The sequence below is a fragment of the Neofelis nebulosa genome, chromosome 11 (genome assembly GCF_028018385.1).
Source record: "Neofelis nebulosa isolate mNeoNeb1 chromosome 11, mNeoNeb1.pri, whole genome shotgun sequence".
Taxonomy (NCBI): Eukaryota; Metazoa; Chordata; class Mammalia; order Carnivora; family Felidae; genus Neofelis; species Neofelis nebulosa.
Genome location: NC_080792.1, coordinates 5918539 through 5940267, shown reverse-complemented (window position 1 = coordinate 5940267; position 21729 = coordinate 5918539). Strand labels below are relative to the sequence as shown.

Genomic DNA, 21729 nt, shown 5'->3' with positions numbered 1-21729 from the left:
CAAAATTATACATTTATGTATTTATGATACATTCTCTTCTTGTACTTTTCCTGTAGTGATAAAAACATTCAACTTTTAAATAATTTCATTATATAGAAGAATACATATTCAGTAGTAGGGCATGAAAGGGACATGTATTTAGAGACACCATTACCATTTGGCATTGTGTACCTTTGGTCTTCGAGTCCAATAAACTATATTTTTCATAATTTTAGGTGAAGAGTTTATCAATTTAATAGAAACAAACAAATAAAAACAGAATAAGAACAGCAAACCTACTGCGGTAAGCTGAATAATAGCTCCCAAAGATGCCCATATCCTAATGCCCCGGATTTGTGAACGTTACTTGATATGCAAAAGAGACTTTGCAGATGTGATTATGGGCTTCACAATGTGGAGATTATTCTGGATTATCCAGGAGGGGCCAAGGTAATCACAGGCATCTTTACAGAGGAAAGGAGGAGCTCCAAGGGACAGAATGTGATATATAACCAGGAATCCAAGAGAGACAAAAGGTGACCTTGCTGGCTTTGAAGGAGAAGGAGCTATATAACCCACTCAATGGGAAGAGCACAGCTCTAGAAACTGGGACAGGTGAGGGAATGCGTGCTTCACTACGGTCTCTCAAGACAGTGGCCCTGTTGACACCATGGTTTCAACCCAGTGACATCTATTTCAAGTAATACATTTTTGTTGATTTAAGCACTAAATGTGCTGTTGGAACAGCAACAGGAATGAAGCCAATGTCCCTATTTACACCGGTAGTTAATTTCTCGGAGGAATCAGAACACGATCCACCAGCCCCTACAGATGTAACTATGGCCACACAACACGGCAACAGGGGCAGGAAAGGCAGTTTGCCAAAGGCCGAATTGGGAAAAGAGGGAGATCTCTGACACGAGTAGCCAATGGCTTTTGACTAGAACACCCTGCAAGTCTTCAGTCACGATTCGCTATGAAATGGTCAAGAGCAACATTTTCTAACTACTGACAACATTTAAAATTAGAGCAAACTCAAAGATTCACTCATGGCACCCAGAGGAGGAAGGACTGATGTCACCTCTAGTGCTCCAAGGACATTAGAAAAACATAGGCTAAGCCATCAGCATCTGTCATGCCATAAACAAGCCATCAGGTGAGTGTCTTGAGGGTAAAAATTCTAGTGTAAAATTCTAGTCTTGAGGGTAAAAATTCTAGTGGAGAAATTCTAGTGTAAACCATGGTGATTATCTGGTCTGAAAGAACAGGTCATTAGATAGTGACCTGTCCTCACCTGTTGGTATAATTGTCACCTCCCAGAAAACTCTATTGATTAGTTATCATTTCCTGACATCATAGATGTGTTTTGATTTTCCCAACATAGAAAAGAACATCTATATTCTTGTTTTCTTGGATTTAATACATTTCTTTAGAAAGTCATATCAAAGTTATATTTATTGCTTTTAAAAAAATGTTTACCAAAACAATAACTGTTCATTGTAGAAAAATCATAAAATACTGAGGATCAAAAAACCTCGACACCTAAAATTAATCACTATTGCTACCTTAAATGAATTGCCTTCTACACACATGCATTACATATACAGCAGACACTCTATATTAAATATTTATCACATATACTTACGATATACTTTTATGCGTGTTTTGTTTGATATTTGCTTTGAGAATTTTATTTTTTTCACATAGCTCAATGTTTGTATCATTCTAACACAGCATCTAAAGAGTTAAAAGAATATATACAGGTTCCAAGAAGCATTTAACCAAGCCACTTAATTTTCATTGTTTAAATGCTTTTAAACATACTTATCACTAATATATACATATATTTTTAGATTAAGTTTCAGATCAACAGAAGAAAGCATGTATATATTCTCGTTCTCACACCATCTACAAAACTGGGTATTTTATTATGGCTATATTTTTAAACAATTGAATAGATAAAAACAGGCCTGATTCCTACTGAAATTTGCATCTCTTTGTTTACTAACACAGACCGGTGTATGTTTCCTATACCAACAGGCCATTTCTGCTTCTCTATGAATTGATTTTTCACTTTATTTGCCCCATTTTCTTCTCGTTGGCTTATATAACTTTCTCTAATTGTCTTATACAATCTTTACGCTTCTTTAAAATTTTTTTGTTTTATTCATTTTTGAGAGAGAGAGAGAAAGAGAGAGAGAGAGAGAGAGAGGGAGCGCACAAGCAGGGGAGGGGCACACAGAGAGAGGGAGACACAGAATCCGGAGCAGGCTCCAGGCTCTGAGCTGTCAGCACAGAGCCCGACGCGGGGCTCGGACTCATGAACTGTGAGATCATGACCTGAGCCGAAATTGGACACCCCGCTGACTGAGCCACCGGGGCACTCCAATCTTTATTCTTCATAGTTAAGAATATTTACCCTGCTGTTTATGTTGCCAATTATTCAATTCAGCTTTTCCTTTTTTATTTTAATTATGTTTTTATATTAACGCCTATCTTACTTTTGATGCTTATATATATGATACATCCCCTAGCCACACAGTGTTTTATGTTTACTTTAGAAACAGGTGCCAAAATAGGACACATGTGCAGCAATTTTGCCAGCATATTCTGTGTCTTACTGATATTTCTATATATGCCATCTGGTATTTATGCAGCTGTATGACAGATATAAGTAAATATTTCCTGTATTAGCAAAGTAGTCTTCAATGTTTCAAAACGCACCGACTCTTAACAGTGAGGCATGGAGATCTCTACATTAAAACATCAGTTTACAATCAGCAGCATGGTTTCCTCTAATGAAGGTCATTTTCTCTCCTGGGTGAAATGCAGGAAAACACCATGCCTTTGGATCTTATCATTTACCCCAAACTTGTAATTGTGTTGGGGCTAGCTTTTTCTAGAGAGCAAATGAAACATTATTGTTGTGAGTTGATGACCATCAATGTGTTTTGGTGTGTATTCTCGGAGAGCTCCTGAGCTCAGTGCACTTGGACGCTTCTAATCAAACATCTCTGCAACTTTTCACCCTTAGGATCCACCAAATTTAGTTTGCTGAGGTCACAGAACAATTTTACTTGTATCTTGCAAAGTTGGGCATGTGCACTCCGGCAGACAGAATGTAAATTGTGGGCACAAGAGACAGATGGCATGCCAAACTATGCTCCAGACAAGAAACAATAATAAAACTAAACGGTGAAATAATAATCGCTCACTGTGGCCCAAGAGCAAAGATCCTACTAATATAAACAAATGCTGGAGAGAGAGGAAAAAAAGACCCTATGAGAAAAGAGTAAGGCTTTTTAACGTACAGTGTTTCAGTGGATAGTTTACTAAAGTCAATGAGGAAGTACGTGGTGACGGGGGGGGGGGGGGGGGGGGAGCAGAGTACCAGATGTAAATGAACGTGTTCTGGAGTGAGTCACACGCTGGAATTCAGTTCGAATGAGTGCAATAGCACCATAAGAGGACCGAACATCCCATTCATCTCTGGGCCATCATCGGTTGGGTGCTTATGCGTTAGATGAAGGAACAAAATGGCGAATGGAGGGATTACAAGTAAGTATCAAAATGAAAACACTGATGCCTAGGTTAATAACCTAGTGGTCACTCTACTTTTAGGGTCAAGCTGATGTTAGAGTGATTGTTTTTTATATCTTTCCTACAATTTTACCTTGCCGCATCTCCTCAACTACCAAATCTAGAAAAAGCATGAACCAGTTAATAAATCATAACGTATCAGTTAATATATGTAAGTGACATATACAGATTGACATCTGGATTATCTATGGCCTTCAAAAGTGCATATTGTTACAACAGAAATGTGTTTTGGTTTTCTATTGCGAAGTAACAAATTACTACAACTTTACCGGCTTACATTCAGGTCATTGGGAGCACTCAGTCTCTTGGGTCGCTGGACTGAGGCTCCCCCTGTCTCCCTGGCTCTCAGATGGGCAACATTCTCGGCTCCCAAAGCCTACCCCCATGCTCTGCCACATGGTCTTCTCTACAACGTGGCAATGTGTGGGGAATAAGTTTAAGAATTCTCTGAGCTTGCACCAATGGGTTAACAAGGCTTAGGGGGGAGAGTCGCCACAGGATGAAAGTGTCCAAGCACAGGTAGAGTCGGAGAGTCGCTGCACCAGGGCAAAAGAGCCCAGGATTAATCGTGAAATAAAACAAAGCATAGAGGGAAAAGCAGCTACAGGGCGAAAGTGCCCAGGGAGAATTAGTGAGAAAAATGCCGTGTTAGTGAGGTGGCACCCTCTATCTGTCTAAGCCTTAGAAAAGTTAAAATAGACACGGTGCCCAGTGCCTGCAGTAAATGGCCGTCTTCTCACCACCGGGACGTTGTCTTGACCCTGACCCCTAACACCACATACCATCAAAACCCCTTTTCTCTCACACGCGAGTTAATGATCACTGTTGTATTGTCTCTTTCTGCATGTCCATCACATATGTAAGCCTTCTGGTCCTAATAAAACAGAAACAGGACCCTTGCTCAGGACTCTTGTCTCCTCCCCGACATTAGCCTCCCTCATATTCAATTCTGTGTCCGCTCTTTTGGTGCACAAGAGAGAACTCCAGACTCAAAGTCGGTGACAGCAGTGTGCTCCGTAAATGCCAGCAGGAGTATTTGCTACAGCTTAGAATGCCTCCGACTTCTTGCATTCATGCCTTTTAGACCTTCTTTTAAAAGGGCTTAAAGACTATCACCAGTATTTTTTGTGTATACTCAGCCCCGCCAGGACAGTTTCCCTTTTGATTAATTCAGAGTCAACTGATTAGGGACCTTAACTACTCATGCAAAATCCCTTTTGCCACGAAATGTAACATGATCACGGAATGACATTCCATGATGCTCAGATTCTTCCTGCACTCAGCGGAGAGGTATGTATAAGCTCTATACACCAAAAGGTGGAAATGTTGGGGTCATCACTGCCTATCATTGAGCACTTGTTGGCTCCCAGTGACTCACTCTTGTCATGGATACAAAATAGATTCTCCCTTTCTCACGGCTCCCGTGAGTATCACCGCACTACAGCACTGACTCAAAGTCCCAAACCTCACACCTAAGCCATCTAAATGTGGTACAGAAGAGGCTCCTAGGTTCAGCCCTTATAGGAGTCTAGACCGTAGCCCCAAGAGACCATTTTTCCTCCCCCCATTAGACCCCAGAACCAAAGAGACAAATCACCTGTCCCAACACTCCATCACACAATGGTGGGAGAGGCACAGCATCATGGGTATAGAGTCTGGTTGGAAATAGGGAGAATGGAGAGTAAACGGGAGTCTCTGATCCATAATAGTTTTGAAGTCCAGCAGGGCAAATGCTGGATTTCTTGGTACTGTGTTTCCATTTCTAGGAAAAACCCTCTGTCTCTATGAGCTTCACCCTCCAGGCTGGTGGTGCTGTGCTGTCACTCTTCCTTTCTATGAATGGTGACATACGTTTGCAGTTGAGCACTTTTATCTGATGGCTCCATGCCACAAGAATTTGGGGGTTCTGACGATGTCTCTTCATTGGTACTCTGCCTCTTTCAGCCCAAACCAAAAGAGTTTCTGCTGAAGGGGTCTTCTCGAGAAGCCCGTGGCCCTGGCTTGAAATTCACTGGGTTTTGCTCTCAGACAGATGCTCACCCAAAGTCTCTGATGCAATCCTGTCTCTCCCCATGGGTCCTGCTGAGGTGGCTGAGGGTCAGCGCCCTAGTCCTCCTGGATGCCCTCCAGTCTGGAAGATCTGTGAGGCACACCTCCAACCTCCGGAAAGGGCCCTTCTGTTACCGACACTGTGCTCTTCTGCTGTCTCTGGTGATTTAGCAGAGGCTATACGGTCACACATTCAGCCTCATCCCCTGCCATGCGTTTGGCAGTCACTTCTGACTTTTTAACATCTCTGCCACCTGGAGAGGCTGGCAGTTTTCAAAACCTTTGGGTCCTGATTGCTTTTTGCTCACGGGTTCTCCCCTCGATATGCTTCTTCCCTCTCACAAGCTACTGCAAGCAGCAAGAGATGCCAGGCTATGCCTTCAACACTCTCTGCAGTAATTTACTTAGTCACGTAGCCAGTGTTGGTCCCTCAGCAGGTCCTGCAGGACAATTTCTTTGAGCTTTCCGCCACGGCAAAACAACGATTTCCTTCCCCCAGTTCCGTCCCAGCCCTCCCCAGCAGCCCTCGGAGTCCAGATTTATTCTGCCCATCTAACGCAATGCAGGCCTTTTCTAGCATGCTCCTCAAAATTCGACCAACCTATGACCACTGCCTGATCCCATGCCGCTTCCACATTTTAGATATTTGTTAGGGCGACACCTCACTTTCAGTACCAAAACCTGCAATAGTTTTCCATTGATGTGTAACAAATCAGCACCAGTTTAGCATCCATTAGTCTCTAGCTTAGTATGTTCCAGAGCAGAAGTCCCTGGTTATAATTTTACTTGAGTCTAATCTTCTAGGGCATAGGAAAGTGGAGTACTGTAGGGTTATAGCATGTTTGTGAAACATGCAGACAGAAGGCACAGCGGATAGGACAGAGGCATCAAAATTCAGGTTGAAAAGCACATAAACCAGTGTTGACATGTCTGAGCTATGTGACTGATGTAGAAGTGTTCCCTATTGTTATCGTCATCTTTATCATTCATCATCTTTAGAAAATGGGAGCTCTGTCCATTCCTTACAAGTGACAAAGTCATCCACAAGAGAACTTATGAGCTTCAGAATCAGGTCTTCGATCCTTGCCACGGGACTGTTCAATCACTAAGCATGGAGTTTTGGGTGCACAGGGAAAGTCAGTTACCTTCCCTGGATCTTTTCTTATTCTGTCTGAATTCACAAAATGTTTGGGATTAGAAGAGACAGTCCCTGAGCTCTCCTTTAACATCTAAAAATATAACAAACAAAAACCAGAATCAGACCTATACGTACAGAGAATGAACTGATAGTCGCCAGAGGGGATGGGTTGGGGGGATGGACAAAAGGGGCGAAGAAGCGGGGAGATACAGGTTTTCAGTTATGGACTGAGTAAGTCACAGGACTAAAAGGCAGAACATAAGGAACAGAGTCACTGATATTGTGACAGTGCTGTAGTAGGGCAGAGGGGAGCTACACTTGTGGTGAGCATAGCATCACGGACAAACTTGTCAAATCACTAAGTTGTCCACCTGAAACTAATGGAACATTGGGTGTCAACTCTACTCAAAAAACTACATCATATGGTCCCGACATGAGACCTTTTGGCATATATTAGAATATTGTTGAATGTGCCGTAAGCACTTCTCAACGCTGCACTGGGCATACTGCCTAATAAATGCTAAGAACCAAGAAAAACGTCAAAGCGGTTTCTTATTATTTGAGTAAGACAAAGCTGGTCGTTGATTTCACACCAATAGTTTCCACTCCATATGTGTGTGGATGTGTATGGAGTAAGATTAGAGGCATGTATATTATTAATATTATATATGGATTATATAATATAAATAAGAGAGTATATTACATATAAACTATGTTTACATATATGATATATATACTATATAAATGTTATACCTATCATCATCAAGAAAACAAAAAGGTAATGCAAAATACTTTCTTAGCCACCAATACGGACTAGAACAATACCATTTGGGGAACTTGAAACGTCATAAATAGAGTTCCTGTATTTCCTCATTAAAGTCCTTAAAATGACCTAAGCCACTCAGTAGCATCACCGAAGTATTAGCACTGATCGAAGTTCATTTCTTGTTGTTTTGAAATTTTCATCTCTTATCTGGAATACTTTGACTTTGATACAGAAAGGCTTGGTCCATACCCACACACGTCATCACACAATGCCTTTGATCCTTGGCATGTCATGGTTGAAGTCCAACCAGTTTCAGCCAAAAATAAAGCAATACAATGCAAAATATCAAAAAGCTACAGAGGAAACATGACATGGACGATAAATTTGTTCTAATCAAAGCTATTGTAAACTTTGTGAGATAAACACAGAGAATGCTACTGTACCACCTGTCACTGACGTGACCGTGATAAGCCATCCACTGTGCAGGAACACAAAAATTGGGGTGCTTTCCTCCTATGGAGGACGGATGCCATGGTTTTTCTGGATTCAACCTTGAAAAGTCCACCCGCTTGAAAGACTTCTGGAGATCGTTTACGTACCTGCATGAACACTCTTTCTTTCAGCTCAAACAGAAATACTTCCAATGGCATCTGCACAGTATGACATAATGCATCATTTCTTGTACCAGCAGGATCTTAAAGACTCATGGAACTCAATCAGTGTTAGAGTTGAACAGGATCAGCGAAGTTTACCAGTTTGTTCCCTACAAAACTCAGACATTCCCCTACACCATTCACACCGCCTGGTGACCCATTTTCAGACTGACTGCCACCTAGCCAGAGCCTGTACCCTCTATGGGAATCCATTCAGTTTGGGAATACCACACATCCTGTGAGCTACACGTTTTTCCTAAGTATCGCTCCAACATTTCCCTACAATTTAACAAACAAATCTCAACTTTCAGACATCAATCCGTATCGCCAGCGTAAGTCTCAGGTAGTGACCACATTTAGAACAAAACAACAACAAAATCTCTCAGATAAACTACGCCGCTCTTCCTTTGACTTTGTCTCATGATTCTAGTTGCTTCTGCATCCTGGCCAGCCACTTCCCATGGATGATCCTCCTTATTAACAATACCCAGAACAGAATAGGTGCTGCAAATCTACAGTTTGACCAGTGAGGCTCCCCAAGAGCCGACCTTCTTTGAGTTGTTTACCTACCTTTCCTTCATAGAAGCTAATACTGCAAAAGATATTTTTTGCCAATTGTTAAAAAAAAAAACAAAAACAAGCTTTAGCTCATACTGCGTTTGAATGACATAAAACTTTAGGAAGTCCTAGGAGGCAGGGCTCTTCTATACTATTGTTGTTTTAGTTGATATTTGAAACCTAAGGATGTGTTTTTTCATTTTTACCCCCATTGCATTTTACGGTATCGTGTTGATAAAAATAGATGTTTGTGATCTTTTAAAAAAATTGATTATATTATCTAACATATTAGCTAGCCCTTCCTTATGTGTATCATTTAAATGAAATACGAGTTTTCAACATATTATCACCCAAGATTGATAAGGATATCAAATAAGTACCTTTAAACCCCCCCCCCCCACCAAAGGCAAAACCTATTGGTGACAGTGGGGTAATCAGCAAGGACACCAAATGGGCTGACCTTGTAGTCTGAATTTCTTCCCACTCTAACCAAGAAAACGACGAGATTTTTTTTTTTTGGCCCAATATCTTGCTGACATAAAAATGCACTACCTCTAACATTTTGATCAACTGTTGAAATGAGGACACGATAGCAACATGTTGTTTCAATCTGCAGTAATCCCAGGAGAGATAATGCACTCCATGGTGGAATCAAGATTGACAAAGACTGAGACGTTTGCCACTTCCAGGGTCCCAGAATTCTCCAACTGGGTAGTCAGACAGGAATTTAAAGCCAAACTTATTCACTACATGAAAGAATTGTCTAATATATTTCATATTTATGAATTGAAAAAATATTGGATGCTGTGCCAATCACTGAGAAATTCTGGCGATTTCAAAACTATTTTTTCTATTTAAAAATATATAGTTTCAAAATACAGGCTGCTGATTTCCTAAAGCGGAATTTTTCAGGATTATTTTTTTTCATTTGTATAAATTTATTAAACATGAATTATTCAGGGTTTCTGAAGAACATTCCAAATATATCTATTAATGTGACTCATTATTTGTTAGAACATAATTTTCTAAAATTGCTGCGGTTTGCACATAATTCTGGATATCACCCACGGTGCCATTTTAAATATTTTCTGAAACTTTTTCTATTTACTCTCCTCCCAGGCAATTCTCTCTCTTTGCTTACTTTAATGGGAACTCGGTCGTCTCAGACCTATTTGCAATAAATGGAATTGCAAGAGAAGCTTACTAAAGAGAACCTACCAAATATTTTTATGCAGGTTTTTAAGACTTAAACTCAAACTTCATCAGAAGCTGCTGAAGTTCCAGACGCTTCGTAAGAGCTAAACCAGAGACAAACAAAATCCTCATTTCCCAGTCGAAGCGGGAACTGTTTTAACCAAGGCTATCCTGCGTATGCTAAAATAAGGAAGCAGAATGTAATAGGTAACTCTCTCCCATCGCTGGATCAGAATGAAGGAAAGGGAATCTCAGTGTTATTAACACCTTGTTACAACGCACCCCACTGTGCTCACGCTGCATGGACAAAACACCATTAGCAGCTTACGAGACTTGCATCATATGACATATGTGAAGGACAAATAGTCAAGTGCAGAGAATCTTACGTTCTTGGAAGGATGTGAACAGCATCTGAAATCTGCTGTTTCGACTGCCCTCATCGGCCCACATGCGGATGACCCCAAGACCTGTGCGGAGCATGACGTCATTGGCCACGGTGCTGCAGAACTTAGCCTTCAGGTCCCCCACGGAACTGCTCCCATCATACACGGCCACAAAGTTCCTTTTGCATTCATTGGAATTCTGCATCTCGTAGTCCAAGAAACGTAGGTAGATCTGTAAAGTAACAACAAAGCCGCGGTCATTTCCGCAGATCGAAACACGCAAGTAGTTCAGTGAGTACAAGCCTCTCTCTCTAGTCTCACAAGACAGTCTTGATTACACTCAGTCTTATGATTTTTCTCCTGGGGATAGCAGGAAATAAAGATGTACAACTAACATCAAACCGTGCTTACTATTTTTTTTCAAGTGTTATTTTCCTTTCTTCATGGACATACATGTAGGATAACAACTTGTTTGAATTAATAGTAAAGGAAACAGAAATGGTGTCAAAAGATAGTCTCTGATTTCACTTTGTTTAAATCCCTTCCCATAACCACATTGCTTCATTTTTCAAGTAGAGCATGTTAAAAAAAAATTTAAAGAAAAGGCGCTAATCTATGATTATTCTCACCACAACATAGAGTCAAAGCCATTTAGTTAAGTCCACATAAATAAAAATTAAATTAACATTTAATGGGTAACAATGCCCCATGCAACCTACACCGTAGATTATTTTTAAATACTCCCAACTACTCTACAAAGTTTTATCGTCCTATTCAGATGATGAAACTAAGACTCCGCTGGTATAAACTGGAGATCAGACGGGGTCTCTCTAACTCCCAAGGCTCTGACCCTTCCACAATATAACGCTGCTGCAGATGATGCGGTTTTATGGTCAAAAGATATTATTTGACTCTGTTCCGATGGACAGTAAAAAATCACAAGCAGTTAATTTAGCTACAGATAAGTTTGAAAAGAAGTCATCTGTCCATGCACGCCATCAGTTTGGCATTACCTACACCCTGGCCTTTGACTTTGTCCCAGACACTGTTAAGGGCCCTGGGGACACAACAGTGAACAAAAGAGTGAGGCTCGGTGTTGAAAATATGTGTCAATGAAATCATGACACCAGGACGTAATGTCACAGCAAAAGAAGTGATATAAAGAAAAAAAAAACAATCTGTGCTCTGTGACAGGGATATCTGGAATAGTTCTGAAATACAGAAGGCATCCTCACAAATACTTACTAAGTGACTAAGTGTTTTCTAACACGCAAGGCTATGTATGAGAGTTCGTCTTCTATACCCTTCTGTCATTAATGCGGTATGGATATAAACCAAAGACACGCATTCACCTACAAATCAATCGCTTCCATCTCTATATTCATTTTGCTCATTTATTCATAAACTCTGAATCCCATAAAAAAAACAAAACTTTCTCAGATTCAGTATGTCTGCCCTAAATTTAAAAGTTTCAATGTTTCAAATTAAAAGAAATTTCTCTTCTGTCCTCAATGTTCTAACTGAATGGGATACTGATCTTTATTAATTTCACCTTCAGAATGGTTCTTTTCCATCTCTGACAGGTCTATGATATTTCAGCAGTCTCCTGCCGGCCCTGGATATGTCCTAGGTTCTTACTTTCCAGTTCATTCCCACAGCCCGGCCCAGTCAAACTTATATTTCTTTTTTTTTTTTTAATGTTTATTTATTTTTAACAGAGAGAGAGAGAGAGAGACTGAGCATGAGCGGGGGCGGGGCAGAGAGAGAGGGAGACACAGAATCCGAAGCGGGCTCCAGGCTCTGAGCTGTCAGCACAGAGCCCGATGCGGGGCTCGAACTCACAGACTGCAAGATCATGACCCCAGCCTAAGTCGGACTATCAACCTACTGAGCCATCCAGGCACCCCCAAAGTTATATTTCTAAGAAACAAATTTAACAATCCTACTACAATCTTTAACTGACTTCCAAATAATTATAATTTTTTTTAAAAAAGTTTAAAAATCACGAACGGGCAAAGTCTTCTTCTTCTGTCTGAATATTTCACACTTACTTTACAAAATGCCATCCTCTATGCATATGACATTAGTTACACAAAAATGACCATCCTTATTTTCTGCCTACCAACCTCTTCCTGATATTTTTTTACACACTGGTGCCAAGTATTCAAGTGCCCCCACTCTCCAGCCACGGTAGAATTATTCTCTACATCCTCTATGATAAAATATTATTTTGAATGTATTATAAGCTTTAGTTAGTGGTTCTATGAAACTTTAGTGTCACTAAACCACGTGCTCCCAAAAAGCTGGGGCAGAGGTGTACGTTTTTGTACTCAAAGTGTCGAACCATGTGTTGTATATACGGGGCACTCCATCAAAGTTCCTGCGGGGATGTGCCTGTGAATGACTGACTGACTGACTGACTGGAAAGTTCTATTTTGTCATTGACTTCACTTATTTCAGTACCCAGCAACTAGTGATTGCGTCCCTGTATACACCCGACTGTTTTAAGGGCTGTAACTAATAATTATACAGAATAACTGGCCTTTTATTTCTTGCAGTAGGAAATCATACGCAAAAATTCCCCAAACAGGGTATTTTTCATATAACTCTGAAGTGTCAGAAAACCACAAGACAGTTTGTTACAGACTCATTAGGGAGAACTGACTGAACATAATAAAATGGGAGTCCCAAGTCCGGAAATACTCCTATAAATTTGAGGAAGAACAACAGAGAAATAGGGAGAAGTGGACAAAAATTGAGAAACACTGGGAGGCACTCGAGTTTTATTATGCTTTGCTTGGTGAGGTTTTCACATACACAGGCGGTCTGTAACATTACAGTTCGAGCTAATCTAAAATTTCCAGACACTTTGATGTTAACTTTAATTGCCATGACTACAAACATAATATATACGTCCTAAAACACCTTGCATGTTCCTCCTTCCCAGTGGCGTTGTACTTTATTTTATCAGAAGGTCAACTATTACTCAGGTAACCCATCTAGGATTCACTTTTCCCAACCAAATATTACATTCCTGAAAGCCATCCGGGAAACGCCAAAATGTCTCCTTGAACCAGGCATACCTGGGAATGTTAAACCTTCCAGGGTTTTCCTAACTGCTTTGTTTTATGAGTTTCCACGTGGATTTATAACAAGGTGTTGGGTGTTTCTGATGACCTTGACCATGAAGCTGGAGCGAAGGAGACAAAAAAGTTGCTCAAGGGATATAAGTAAATCAATGTGGGAACCTTCGATAGGAATAAAATACCTACTCCTTGCTTTACAGCTCTTTTCACTGTACTTCATCACCCCATCCTGACTAAAGGAAACAAATTGAAAGCACTATAAAAATATAAATACCTATAAAATCTAGAGATTTTTTCTTATAAGGTAATAAACTTGCTAAATGCAACAAAAAACCAAATACATATTTTAATCTTCAAGTACCATACGGTCAACCCAACCGAGTTTCTTAGCCCTCAAAACAATTTGCAATTAGAATCGTAAATATGCAGTTACCGACAGGAGGAAATACTGGGTAGGGGAGGTGCAAAGATCCTTTGGAGTGTCTTGTAAAGTAACCCTTCCCTCCAGTGTCCTTCCAAAGCTATAAAAACCAAACACTATGCCCACAGAAAGAAGGAATGAATCGTTTGACTAATTTAAGAAAGACAGATAGTTGAGAGCCTGCTGTTTCCAGGTTGAATGAGTCAGTCAGTGGCCTAATAGGCCTGAACAATTATTTCGAGTATCTTTCTTACGCTGCATGTAGAAGCCCGGCTTAAAATGCTAATTTATTATTTGCATCGTGTACCGGCAATAACCTAAGACATTGCGCTGACGCATGATTTCGCTCAGATCTCTCAGTAACAACATACACTTGCTGCAGCCATTTTAAAATGAAAAGGCCGAGATCCGGGGGTGGGGGGGGGGGGTACAGCCAAGTCACTTTCTCACAGTGACCCAGGCCCTTAGGTAAGTTGTTGGTATTGAACTCAGGTCTGCTGGACATTTGCTACTTCTCACTGCACTGCACAGACTCCTATAATTTTTTTTTTTTAATTATCACAGACTTATAGCCCAGAAAGAAAGTCACAAAGTTAAAGAAAGCAAACACCAATAAAATAAATAAGTGAGCGAGCAAAACCAAACTGTTGGCAAATCCAGATAAAAACGAGGGTCACAGAAAACAAATGGGTCCCTCTGAAATAAATGGCTGTCTTAAATTTTCTTAAAAAGATTGTTTTACAGAAAAGCACTGCTCTTGTTAGAAAGGGAATTTGCATATTCAGCCCATAGTTTCTCATTTTACAGCTCTAGAGAGTTTCCACATTTTCCATGCGAGGTGACTGATGTGTATTCTTACATGAAATGGAGTGACAGAAATCTAAGCCCCTTTTTCTATTTAAAGGCCATTCTTAGTAGACAGAATACTATTTCTGGAGGAAGTGAACAATTAGTCACTGGATTTTTATATATTCCCTTCTGGAGCATTCCATTATTTTTTAACTTCATTTTTCTTAATCATTGAAGAAAAGAAGTAAAACATGCCAGCGGTTATTACCTTTACTGGGGGCAGAGCTGTTGGGGCAAAAGCCAATGTCATTAGCCAGAAAAGTGATCGTGCTTCTCCACACTAGCTCTAGGATACATCATCTCACAGCCTTCCTTATATTATGACTTAAATGGTATCTTGCCAGCCTAAGGTTTGGGCCATAAGATCACCGAGGGAAAGAATGTCACGGTTTTTATTTAAGGTAGAAAACTACAGAAAGTTCTTTAGCCTCTCTGCTGAGAAAAAGGGGAAATGATAAACAGAATCATATATAACCCCAGTAAAATAGTCAGATTACCATCTCCTCTCAGTGAATCATTTTGATGCATTCTTCTTTCTAATCAATCACCAAGAGTTTGAGCTGACAAAGTGATTTATTGAACAGGGCCAGAGGGGGTTCAGAGCACATAAGTAATTTCTAGTAATATCTGGCTTCCAAATCACACTAATATGGAAAACAGAATCCCTTTTGTGCACTTAAAGCAAATAACTCTAGCTAACAATTTACTAAGGAATAATATTTACAAACAAACATTTAATACCAGCCTTTCAACCTGGTCCCTCCCCTCGTGTCACAAGGATATGCAGAACACAGACACTGTTTGGGGCAATTATTTAAGACTTGCCAGAACAGCTTTCTCCATGAAAATACACTTTAAATACACTCTGGTCTGAGAAACGCTGTCCATGGTTTCAGAACTACTTTCCACTTTGATAAAGAAAGCCACATTCTTAAGAAAAAGTGTGTAGCCTGGGGCTTCTGAGCTTGCTGTCTTATTTGTGGCCGGACATGCGAGCCTTATCATTTTCGATATGACATCCCATGAATTCTGAATGTAGCAGCATCCCCTGTATTTGGAGGAGAACATCAGAACATCATACTCTTTGCTGAATCGTTGAAAAGACACACCCTACAACAAGTCCTGATACGAATATCAAGGAGATTTTTCTGGCATGTACGAGCGAGTATCAAAGCACTTAAAGTCCGTCTCCAAAATCTGACAGTGCAAAACTGAGATTTCGCTCGAAAACCAGGTGGAGTCCTAACAGGTCCAAGGGTGGTTTTCGTTGTGTTTACCCAATTTTGTTTCCCTGTTTGGAGATAATCAAGTCAGACTCAGTCTTCAGAACCCTAAATCTTATCACTGTAATCAAGGATAGTTACTACCCTTCATCTCTTGTGTTAGTTTTCTCCTTGCCCCATAACAAGTTACCAGAAATAGAGCAACTTTACTCAAGACCCGTTTCGGATCTCTGAGTCTGTAGGGCAAAAGTAATTGTGGGCTGGCCTGTGTTCTCTGCTAAGGGCATATGAGGCTGAAAACCCACCTGCTTGCCATTCTAGGAGCAAGGTCCCTGTTTTCTCAATGACCAGTTACCAGGGATCACTTTTAGCTCTTAGACAGCGTTCTTCGTTCCTCTGACTTCCCCTTCTGCCGACAGCCAGAGAAAATCCAGCTTTTAAAGGGCTCGTGTGGTTAGATTAGGCTCACTTGGATAAACTCTCTTTTAATCAACCCAAGCCAACTGAGTGGTAGCCTTAATTGCTTCGGCACAATCCCTTTGCCAGGTAGTTTGCCAGGTAGTTTAACATAACCAGGTATGTAATATTTTATATTCACAGTTCCACCGACGGGGCTGGAAATCCTGGGTTGTCATATCTAAGATTCTGCCTGCAATTAAGTTCATCATATAATTAACTTTAAAGCAACTTCACTATAAAATATTGACTTACTATAATTGTCAAGTTTTCCTGTTTATTTAATGCTAATTTTCTTTAAAACATTTTTGAGTCACGTGACAACACATTAAACACTAATGTGAAGTTTTAAATGATGGGTGATTACTAAAAGCTAGAGTTTTATTGTCCCAACACCTTAATTGTTAAGTTAATTATCTTCACCGCTGTACTTTTATAAGTGTTTGATTTATTTCTTTTCCTATCTTAACAAATTCGACAATTTCCCCCAAATAGTGTGGTTTTGTGACATCACACCAGACCGGGAGTCAGGATATGGAAATCTCGCCTTAGCTCTGTACTAACAAACCAAATATTTGGGCATTTATCAGAGACTCATCACGTTTTGATCTTGAAAGGAGTTTAATGTTACCTGGGCCAAAAAAATTACCTGACTTTAACATTAGTGTACAAAATTTGTGCTAAACTTTATTTGGATTCTTCTTATGGATTTGATTTTGGGGCGGCTCCATTATTAAAACCAAAAGCAGAAACCCTGTTTGTACTGAATCAAAAGCTATTCTTTTTCCAGCTTTGAGCATTCAAATAAATTGTAATACTTGCAACACTGCAGATTAACCCTTACCTGCCTGTTCGTCTGTCTTACGACAGTCCTTTAAATGTCCGAAGATGGCTACCACATCCATTTTTCTAGATACACATCAGTTTGTTGTTTTATTCTGAGTTTTAACTGAATGACAGTCATTTGGCTTGGTACTAAGTATCTAGAGATAAAGAAGGCCCAGCCTTCACGGAATTAACATTCACATAGGTACCCTGTTGTGATCATCCAACATTCTTCCCTGTTGGTTCTTTTCTGTACCGGATCCAGAACACGAAGCCATAAGACCCTGTGGCCATCCTTGTTCTAGAATCTACAGAGAGACATCTCTGGATTCCACTCTTTTTTTAAAAAATTTTTTTTCAACGTTTTTTATTTATTTTTGGGACAGAGAGAGACAGAGCATGAACGGGGGAGGGGCAGAGAGAGAGGGAGACACAGAATCGGAAACAGGCTCCAGGCTCCGAGCCATGAGCCCAGAGCCTGACGCGGGGCTTGAACTCACGGACCGCAAGATCGTGACCTGGCTGAAGTCGGACGCTTAACCGACTGCGCCACCCAGGCGCCCCTGGATTCCACTCTTAACCCCGGGTAAGACTTTATTATCCTGTCTTAGCTTATTCACCTTTAAATGAGCCAATCAGTAGCCGATTTCCAATGTTCTTTCTGGCTCTAGCATGCCAAATTCTAAGAAATCTGGATGAATCACCTTCTAATTAAAGGTGATCATCTGTGTTACTATTTTCTATTTGTCAAAAAGTCTGAGAAGCAATGTAAATACTTGATATACGTTTTAGTAGAACCCCAGTGAGCTATTTAGCATTAGTTGCATTGTGCAACTATGTTTCAATCCCCAGTTATCATTCAAAAATTCACCACGGGCCACTTCAAGTTTAACTTGTGCTTTGACAGTCTAGTCTCACAAGCTGCTAGGAAGTCTGCAACAACAGAAAGCCCACATAGGCAGTCATATTCTTGCCTTTTCTCCACCGTTATTCAAAGCCACTTCCTATCCTATCACCTTTAATTTCGCAGAGAAAGCCTGTCACAATAGAGTCATCTTTGTCTAACTCTGCAGGCGGCTTCCCCTTTGGGTCACAGAATGCCAAATTCTGTAACAGACAGGTACACTGGGTATTGTTACTCTGGAATTGTACAAAAGACAGCCTATTTACCATCCGGGGGGAAAAAAAAAACACTGTGTGTTTACACTCCCATAAAAACCCTCTCTTTAACACTCCAGGGACAAAGATGCTGGGAACAACAATGAGGTGGGGCTCAAATGTTTCCAGCTGGAAAAAATTTTTTTTCTAATCTTTCATTCATAGAGTTTAAGAAAAATGAATAGCATTTGCATGTGAACCCACAGATTATGTAAGAGAGCAATCTAGCTCCCTTATAATCCAGGCAGGGGGTTGCCTTTTATGTTGTGAACAGCCTTGGTTTTTTGTTTTGTTTTGTTTTGTTTTTAAGGAGGGATCACTGTGTCTTTCTTCATAATACAACAAACGTTTTCAAAGATTTGGACAAATGCAAAGAGACCTGCTGGTGGAAAGACCGCAAGCAGAGCACGGCTCTGAATCTCTGTAACTGGAAGTCTGGGGAGAGGGTGCTGCACGTTCACACTGCACGCAGACCCCAGAGACACATTGACGGGAAAGTCAAGTGAAGAAAGCCAACACGCTTCCTCAAGATCACTCTATTTTCCCCTCATCCTGGATAGCCAGCCACCAAATTCTCCTTTTTCTATTGTGACTATTTCCTTTACCTGTCTACTGTCACAACCAGCCTCCACTGTGGGCATCACCTCCACTGTGGGGATCACCTCAACCATGGGGATCACCTCCACCGTGGAGATCAACCTCCACCGAGGGGATCACCTCCACCATGGGGATCAACCTCCACCGTGGGGATCAACCTCCACCATGGGGATCACTTCAACCGTGGAGATCACCTCCACCATGGGGATCACCTCAACCGTGGGGATCACCTCCACTGTAGAGTTCAACCTCAACCGTGGGGATCACCTCCACCATGGGGATCACCTCCACCATGGGGATCACTTCAACCATGGGGATCACCTCCACCGTGGAGATCACCTCCACCATGGGGATCACCTCAACCGTGGGGATCACCTCCACTGTGGAGTTCGACCTCAACCGTAGGGATCACCTCCACCATGCAGATCATCACCACCGTGGGGATCACTGCCACATCTTCCTACTGGGTCTTCTGCCTGTAGTGTTCAGTCTTCTGTCGCTACTTTACAAGGAAAGCCTACTTTTCCAGAATGCAAATCTGATCACACCATTTTCCTGCTTCACACTCTTGCGTGTATCACTAATGCTATTGGGGTGAATCCAAGTTCTTTAGGGTTCCTACAGAGCCCTTTGACTTAAAGACTCACCATCCACCTCCATTCTACTTGGTCACATTCAATGACTCAATTCCTAAAAAAAGCTCACTGTCCTATGATTCTATGACCCTGATGGCTATTCCCTCTACCTAGAGAGCCCTCCCACCTTGTCTACCTGATACAATATTGTTTTTCATTAAAATTCAGTGGACACCCTGGCAGAATTTGATTCCACGTGTGACTTACCTTCCGAGGTATACACGCGCTTCTCCCGCTCTTTACTGCACCTTATAAACACCTCAACGACCCTGTCCCATTCCTTGGATTAGTTGGTTACATATTTGTCTAAGAATTAAACTGGAAGCATGAAGACAGTGGCCGGCATGCTTTTTTCATTTCTCCAGCGTGGTGCTCGAGATTTTACAGAGCCACTAAATCTATTAACGAAATAACCAACTGTTTCAAGCTCAATAAATAGTCAACTACAAACCCAATAAACCAATAATGCTTGGTTGAAACAATATAACTGAGGAATAACAATAAAGAGAGGAGGATAAGCAAATAATCGACAGTCTCCACCTATGATAGTGACTGACACAAAATCATTCCCAGTATTTCTTCATATCTTAATAGTAGGATAAATATGGTTGTTCTAAAGAAGTATTTCCAAAATAGTGGCCTGGGTTTGAATCTGACCTCTAATATACTTAATTTCATAACATATACATTAACAATTTTAAGAAAGTATTGCCAGCATTTGAAACTCAAGGTAACCTACATAAAATTCCAACTCCTGCCACATTATGAAAACACTGGAGGATTTGGTAACGCGGCAATACTTTTTCATAACGACAATCGAAAGAAGCGTGATACGGGCGCCTGGGTGGCTCAGCTGGTCGGGTGTCCAACTTTGGCTCATGTCATGATCCGGCGATCTAGGAGTTTGAGCCCTGCATCAGGCTCTTGTGCTGACAGCTCGGAGACTGGAGCCTGCTTCGGATTCTGTGTCTCCCTCTCTCTGCCCCTCCCCCCTCAGACCGTGTGTTTCTCTCTCAAAAATCAATAAACATTAAAAAATTTTCAAAAAAAAGAGAGAGAGAGAAAGGACAGTAAGAGGAGGTGAAGTCCTGGTTGGTCTCTCTGCCTGGGCACAGACCCCCAGCCTTATCATAAGGTATTTTATATGCCAGAGATACATGATTTTACAAGTCTTGGGCAATTTCTTCCAAAGATATGGTTTTAGGTTAAAACAAGAACAGAGTGCAGATACTGACAGTAAAAGCGTATGTGTAATTATACTTAGAATCTTAGCTTACAGATAGCATTTCAATCCATTTTTCAGCGGGGGGCAGTTACGTTACAGCCTCTTGGGCACACTCTCCACTACACCTTATATGTAGTCTCTTGGGCAGGTGATCAAATGCCCTCTTCAGCACCCTCTCCATGTTATTTACGACACCGAAAGTTTCCTTGGATGGGGAGAGACAGGTTGCATTTCAAAACCGAAAGAAAATGACAGCTTATGATCGCACTCTGAAACCTACTAAGCGCGTCCGGTGGGTTAAAGGCCGTGCATGTTGCAGACGCTTCCCAAGCTGACTGTCGAATCTGTTTTCCCCTTAAGACTGACCTTGGATCGTGGAGGTGCCCGGATGTACCACTTGCAATCCACGGCCTCGCTGGCAGAAGCTTTGCCTTCCTTCATAATCTGTACAGACTCCACAATTCCTTCTGGGCCGCCCATCTCAAACTCACATGCTAAACAACGAAACGCCAAACAAACATACAAAAATGGAGCTTGAATAATAAACCAAAAGTATATTTCAGAGCAGAAAACAGAGACCTCTGAACATTATTGAATATCTACGTTACCAACCTGGTAATGGTTTCAAAACGCCAAGGTCCTTAAAGTCAGGATCTTAAAAATTGAGAAAAAGATAATTAGTCTTATTCTGCATTTATTACTTAAAACGATGTTGAGTAATACACCATTACGTTATTCAGGAATCTGCCAAGAAATAGATTAAGAGAAATTAAGTGGCCGAATAAACGCCTGCCTGGTAATGTTAAGACCGAAATGTTAATTTATAAAACCGAACTATTACCACAGGGTTTTTCGTCAATACGCAAGAAGCCACTTTTCAAGACCTTCCAAGGCCACTCTTCATGTAATCGTCAAATGGAAATACTGCTCACCG

General features: G+C 41.0%; 1 protein-coding gene across 10 annotated transcripts in view; it reads right to left on the bottom strand.

Moving 5' to 3' along the window:
* Window positions 1-21729, bottom strand: part of NETO1 (neuropilin and tolloid like 1) — a 130061-nt gene that overhangs the window by 41955 nt on the left and 66377 nt on the right. For 9 of the 10 annotated variants that reach the window (XR_009250820.1, XR_009250819.1, XM_058691823.1 and 6 more), the window contains exons 5-7: window positions 21408-21449; window positions 21162-21289; window positions 10324-10552 (exon numbers count right to left, since the gene is read on the bottom strand). Coding sequence is in view for 8 of the 10 variants with exons in the window: in XM_058691823.1 (XP_058547806.1) it covers window positions 10324-10552; window positions 21162-21289; window positions 21408-21449 (399 nt within the window). In the remaining 2 variants the exon portion in view is untranslated. Of the gene's footprint in view, window positions 1-10323; window positions 10553-21161; window positions 21290-21407; window positions 21450-21729 lie in introns of those variants that run through there. The other variant, XM_058691824.1, reaches the window with a different exon arrangement.